At 44.7% G+C, this 7,011-nt stretch overlaps 1 protein-coding gene across 3 annotated transcripts in view; it reads right to left on the reverse strand.

Annotated features, from left to right (window-relative positions):
• LOC135396793 (synaptosomal-associated protein 25-like) overlaps nucleotides 1-7,011 on the reverse strand; it is a 292,543-nt gene that overhangs the window by 201,734 nt on the left and 83,798 nt on the right. For all 3 annotated transcript variants that reach the window (XM_064627970.1, XM_064627968.1, XM_064627969.1), the window contains exon 2: nucleotides 1,011-1,206. In XM_064627970.1, coding sequence (XP_064484040.1) covers nucleotides 1,011-1,088 — 78 coding nt within the window. In that variant the 5' untranslated portion in view covers nucleotides 1,089-1,206. The remainder of the gene's footprint in view (nucleotides 1-1,010; nucleotides 1,207-7,011) is intronic.

Here is a 7,011-nt window from a genome sequence, read left to right on the forward strand (position 1 = left end):
TCTTGCAAAAAGGAAAAAAACGTCACTCCCTAAGAACCAATGAGGGCGCGAACTTGAGAAAAGGAATGCCGTGGCCGTCTCATAGAGTTGAGGCGCCTTTCCTCCTTTGAGCGACGCGCGGCCACACACTCACTCCTCCGCTTAGGGAACAACGTCACGCCGCCGGAGCTTCTGCGGCCGCGGAAGCAGCGCTGATCTATAAACTTCGTCTGTCTATCTAAGCACTTTTCGGGCGAAAAAATTAGCCGGGTAGACTGTCGGCTGATGCCGAACATAATGGTATCGGCTTCACATATGGGTTTCCAGATGAGACCGTCCCTTTAACGTTCAAGGCCAACGGTTGTACGGAACGACACAGTTATTACACGTGATTTGTGGAAAGCGCGTGGCGTACGCCTCTTTGTGACAATTAACTTAACTGCATAAGTGTCACACAAAAAAAGGCGTAGGTACGGCCCGCGCTTTCAACAAATCGGTGGTGTTAACGGTATCATTATTCGCAACGGTTAGCCTTCGACACGTTATATACGATGAAGTCCTGTTTTAAGAGTGTGGTGATTTGTGACTGAAATTGAGAACTGGATACACGGTGGGCTACACACGCGCGTATGTATGGCAATCCCCAAAATCAGTGCATGTGAATAATTTGTACAACTAAACTACTATTAGGTACACTGTACCATATTCCTAATCTTTATACATTCCGCATCGCCTCACTGCTCATTCTAAAGCGATAGCCATATAGGGTCCACCAACGTCGACGGCCGTGTAGGTCCGTCTGTAACAGTTGTGGGGAAACAAGTAACACACACACACACAACAGAAGTAATTACACTGGCACCGAAACGAGTACGGGCGCCCGAAGATCAGGATCGCAACTTGGGCCTAAAAAGCCCCCCCCCCCCCCCCCGAATCAAGTATGTATGTCAATTGCATATCGCGGCAGGCCTAGTTAAAGTATTGGTAATATAAACCGACTGTTGAATGCTATAATGAGTTGATGCACTGACCTCATCAGTCTCTTGATTGGCCCGCATCTGGAGCATCTCGAGCTCGCTGCGGTTGGTGGGGCCATCCTCGACCGCCATTGCTGCTGCTATTGCTGTTTACGTCGTCTGCTGCCCTGCTTCCGATGACGATGCCGCTTCCACCTGTCGATTGCCCGCTTCTTCAGTGACGCAGCGGGAGATGCAGTCCCAGACGTCACTGCATTAGGAAGTACCACCATAAACGTCACGAAGGCACAACCAGTAACTACACCAGTAAAACGTGGGCAGTTCTCCACCCATCTAAAGAGTCTGTGGACGTTATTTATTTATGTGTAGGGCCCGAGCACGGTCTTACGGAACGGCGTGGATATAAATAACTCTTCAGGACACAACTAAGGAATATCACTTAACAAAAAGTAGATAGCCATGAAAACAAGCAAATATTTAAGCGCAGCAAACAAAATAGTATCGGACATGATGCGAATGTAAACTAGGAACATACGCTTGTGAGGATTCTTGGTGGTGAGGATATTACGGGTTGAGGGAGAGAGTTCTATTCTTTTACGGCACGTGCGATAAAATATTTCTCAAGGGTTAGTGTACGGCAAAGAGAACGCTTTGACTTAAAAGAATTTAGCAGGAAGAGACCAGGTGAAGAGTAAAAAACAGCTTATGCAACAGACAGAGATGGGAAGCTATAGCCTAAAAGAAAGATTCACAATGTTGAATTCAATTCCCACTGCATTCGTGGAGACATAAGAACCTTTATTAGGCAGAATAAACCTAGAGACACGGTTCTCGTCAGCTTCGATTGACAAGATATATTGATAAGATACTGTTGGTGTGGGTCTCTATTGGCTGAAGCATACTGCATTTTCCGACGGGCGAGTGTCAGGTGGCACTTCGACCTTGATGAGACTTCAATTGCACGTGAAATTCGTAATTTTGCCTTTAATTCCATTTAACATTGGCCAAGCAGTACGGCAAGTAGTGATATTGTCAAGATCATATAATAATTTTTAACATGATAGCCACAATCAAGGCTATTGCAAAACAGATCGTACAAATAAGCTGCCAAAATAAGTTTCACAGTCTCTGAGTAACTTTTTCTGAAGCCACGCAAACACAGAGAGGAAATCACTGGACTCAAAATAGTCGAAGAAAGCCATATGTTCCAGTAGCTTAGGCCAAATACACTTGACGGACAACAGTGTGCAATTATTAGTTGAAATGACTCAAGAAAAAAGTGCTAATATTAGACCATATGGAATAATTATCGGTATCTTAAATCATTTTCTTTACTGTTTTTTTTTTCTTTCTTTTTTGCAATTAACATGTTATTGTTACGTTATTTATGTGTTGTCGTGCTCAATCCCCTCTGTAATGCTCCCCAGAGCCTTGAGGGTTGCAATAAATAAATACATACATAATAGAATATATAGAAGAACAGTCTCTGTTCGAAATATAGGCGACTCTCGTCCTCAGGCACTTCCCTCCATCTTCCTTACCGGTACGCTGGATTTTCTACCCTTCTATGCTAATATTATTGTTTTTAAAAATTTTAGAATTGACATTATTGAACCTCAGCGAAGGGCAATGCTTGAGATTATAAATTAATTTCAATATGCCATCCGAGTTTATATTAATATTCCCCCATGTGCGCGAAATGATAACATGTCACACGGTAAGGCGGCGCAGGACAGTTTTCGGTGAAGACAGTTAAAAAAAAAAAGAAGTTATTAAACCTTGAGACACAAAGGCCGTCTGGGACAATGTCACCTAGAGCAAATGCACGTGATTAGACGGTTCCTTCGGGTTAATAACTTACCAGAACTTGCCAAGGTTATGAGATAGTTAGGTAGAAAAAGTATTATTAAAGAAAAAGAGTTATGTCCGAAAAACAGCCGCGGAGTATGCTTTAGCAGCACCCCGATAGGATTCCCAAGAACATTGGTAAATTTTGCTTCGCGGTACGAACGCTTCTTTTTACTAGCAAAACGTTGAAGGTCGAGGTTGAACCGTGGTGATTTTTTGGTTCGTCTAAAGCTGGCGATAGGGATAAGCGTAATCACAAGAGTACTAATCTTAGTTCAGGCTAAGGTCCAATTAGGCTCAACTAATCGAGAAAAAGATGTCGGTACAAATACGTTGCGGAAGTCAGAAAGCTCGTGATTAATAGAATCATAATCTGCTACTGCGTAGTTTCTAATTACCTGCCGACAAGAAGTCTCTCGAGGAGTAACCGGGATCAGTTTGGCATGAATATGGTATGAATACGATCATCAACTGAGGATAATACGGATCAAGGGACGTTGGCGATATCAAATCCAAGGTACTGGCAGTCATAAGCGCGACACGTGTGGGTTCTGTAGATCAATAATATCATTTGCTTCTGCCGAATTGCTAACAGGGTTGTACATATCAGACAAGGCAATGGATAATTGGAGTCCAGAAGGATGTGAAAGGAATGCGATGGGCAAGAGAACTTAACAAGACACGTAACTGCACTCTCAGAACAGAACTTCTCATGGAACGCTCAAGGTCAACGTGCATTGAGAACAGTGTTTCTCTGTCTCCTGATTTGCTAAGGACGAAGGGGGTGGGCTGTTTTCGCAACATGATTGATAATTTGTGGCATTACGTCACGAGACAACTATGGTCGACTCGTGCAAGACGCCACAATGGGATTCAGTTTGAATTAATTTTGCACACATTTCCGTAAGAACAACCGCGTCAGCAGTTGTAGGCCAATCAGCGCAAGCAAGTCTTCGTTTAGGAAGAACGCTGCGAATGTTAGAAATTATAGGAGACGCACTGTTGGCTGACTGACGACATTCCTCGCAGTCGGTATCTCCGGTCTATTACATGCCACCAACTTTTGCTTGCTCATATTTGTTATTCTCAAAGAAGGCTTAATTATAGGATATGCAACAATTCATAGGATCGTGATGCAACATTCGACTTTCCCGAATCATCATCATCATCATCATTCAACACAACAGACGGAAGCACAACAGAGCTAAAATGAACATGGCGTTCTGTCAGCATTTTCAACGGCGCCAGGTGAGGCTCCAGGCATACAAATCGAAGAAACGGGGGAGAAAAGCGCAAAAGACGACTACAAAGTGTTCTTTAATGGCATTAACCTTGCTCGGAAGGTACAACAGCTGTAAGTAGCAGATCCTTTTATCCAGATCACGTCAACAGCAACACGGGAGGAGCACGTTCCACAGGAACGGCGGCGTGGCTAAAATTCGTTCGGACTTTCGATCATTATCTTTTTGTAGCTGTTGGTTGGCTTGGCTACACGTTTCCGACAAGGCAATGTGCCGAAATCTAAATAAAGTACATCGATCACGGCTATAGTGACAAAAAAAGTATCGCCACTGTCTAGTGGTGAAGATGAAGAGGCACAACACGCTATAAAAAGCACTTGTACTGTAACGACGTTTCAACGTCCTGACCAACCACTGTGGCGTAGCAGTGGCGGCATACTTGTCGCGTGAAGTAAACGCGGGAACTGAAAATTTATTATCTCTGGCCTTTCGACTGTAGGTGCGTAACGCAGACAGACTAAGGAAAAACAAAATGTAGTTGGAACATGGAAATTTATGTTCTGGGGCTGGATCACAGAAGAAAGGACAACACACTTAGGCGCTCAAGTGCCTAAGAACAATCAAAGAAGGAAGTCACTGAAAAGGTCAGCAATTAGCTATTTTACCAATACAACAGTTATTCACATTAAAGTTGGGCGTACATACATATACAACGATTTACTCAGGTAGTGTATTAGTGCAATCTCCAGGTAGCCGATATTCACTCCGAAATCCGTTTACTCTTCCATTCAGCGGAACAAATTATGGCTCACAGACTACTAGGTACCTTGTCCCAAACTTTCTAAATAACTCGAGGCACTTTTTTGCGGCTCTCATTCGTCGCTCTTTATTTTTATTCAACGCCTTCCACAAATAGGGAGGATAATCAGACAAAACGCGTATCCATTGATCCGTCCGTGACGGTCTCCTGTAAAGCGTGCTTTCACTGCAATGAAGATGTGCATGCAGGGAAAGCGACCAAGCAATGTGCTTCTCCCCGGTTCTCTCTCCGGGCAGACGCAATGTTGATCCACAATCTTGTGATTGGGTGTGATGCCAGTTAACCGCGACCTTCGGGTCTGCTGATATGGACAGCGCCACAGTTTCTTTCTCTTCCTTTTTTTATTTTTAACAGAAGAGAAATTTCTGAAGACACAGCCATTTTACAACCGAAGTTTTACATTTGACAAGCGAACAGCTTTACCACAAGATAATTTAAACGAACTACCGAAGTCATATGAAGCTCATGCACTCTTAAAACAGAATTTCACCGCACAACACGCTCCTGGCAATACCACAATCAAAAGTGGCATCGTCTTCCCTCCTGATTTCTTCAAAATGACAGGCGCACGCCTTTTGTGTGTTACGTGGTGCAGTTCTGTTTTGAGAATGTGGTCAAGAAGCGAGAGGAGGAGCACGAGAGAAAGAGGGAACACGGAGGATGGGCCTGGAGCCGATTTCGAGCATCCTGGACAGGGAGAAGCGTTTTCAGCAAATATTTCGAGAGGTGTTCGGGAAATACCATCGCCCCCTTTAAGATCCACGCTTCGAGAAGACGGTAATGTCACACAGAGCGAAGAAAGCCGAAGTAAAGGGAGGCAAGGCATCAGCGACTTAGTGAAGAGCTTGAGACGTAAGGCAGTGTACAGTACGTCACTAGCCCATTCTCTGCATCATCAGTTGAAGCACCCCCGAAGAATCCTCCTTCGCCTACGATATTTTCTTCTGTCTCTCTGTAAGCAATAGCTAGGTTCCCACTTGTCAGGAAAAGGGAGGAGAAAAAGGAACAAAGATAACGACAAATAAGTGCGTGTGGCTTTAAGACGCGAGACAACTATGATCATGAGCGACGCCACAGTGATCGACCCGTGGACTAATCCTGCCCACCCGAGAGGTCATTACCCTCCACTGAAATCTTAGCACACAGCACCCCGTGCTTAGCGTTCCTCGCGAAGTACGATGTCCCTAAGCGAATTGTACAATGACACTGAGATGTTGGCATTCCTGGCAGGGTTCCAAACCCGCAGCCTTGGGGTACAAACTAATGCAAAAAAATGAGGGGGCTCCCTCTCCGTTGCAGAGGTCCGCGAGGTTCTTGCCGTAGCATTTACTTCGGTGACTTTTGACTTGGTCAACCAATTTTACTCATTAATTCAGCGTGTTAATTAACAATTCTATAAATTTGGTTAATTTTATACCTACACCTAACCCCCCCCCCCCCATATGTCCCCTGAAATTTCTCAAGTGTAAACAATCGGAAAGACGCAAATTCTGCGTCAAAAAAATTGACCGCACATTTGCCCTGAATTTTTGGCGTACCTCTTTGAAAATGCTATTGAACATTTATTGAAAACCTTTTAGTGTGCCATGAAATCCTCTCTTTTCTCCGTCTTTCTTCCCCTTTGCATGGGTACTGTGGTGGTTGCATAATTTCAGCGTAACGCAAACACAGCCTGAGGACCACGAGGCGGTGGCACGCGACAGCGCCACGTGGCAAGTCACGTGGCTCTATAAAGCAACGGACGGACACAGATCGGTGGTTGGCCGCACAAAGCTAGCGCGTCAAAACGGCTAAAAGCGCCACGTAGCTTAATCAAGCACATTTCCTTACATGTACTTCCGTTTCAAGTCGAAAGCCGTTTAAAGTTGTACCGCGCGTGTCTTCATCTTTCATGTGCGTCGTTGCCAAAGTCCGCAGTCAGTGCTGAGCGATCAAGAAACGTTCATGCACAGAGAGCTACAGGAAAGGAAACGCTTCTCACACACAGTGGAAGCACATCAAACGCAACACTTATGCACCAGCCGTCAGGAGCGACTTTGTAGTCATGTTTCCTACACGCTGATAACGCATGGATGTATGCGTGCATACATAGACGATAAGGAAGTGCTGATCGCATGAAAAGGAAGAGTGGGCGGGTGGAACTGAA

The sequence above is a fragment of the Ornithodoros turicata genome, chromosome 6, assembly GCF_037126465.1.
Source record: "Ornithodoros turicata isolate Travis chromosome 6, ASM3712646v1, whole genome shotgun sequence".
NCBI classification, from domain to species: Eukaryota; Metazoa; Arthropoda; class Arachnida; order Ixodida; family Argasidae; genus Ornithodoros; species Ornithodoros turicata.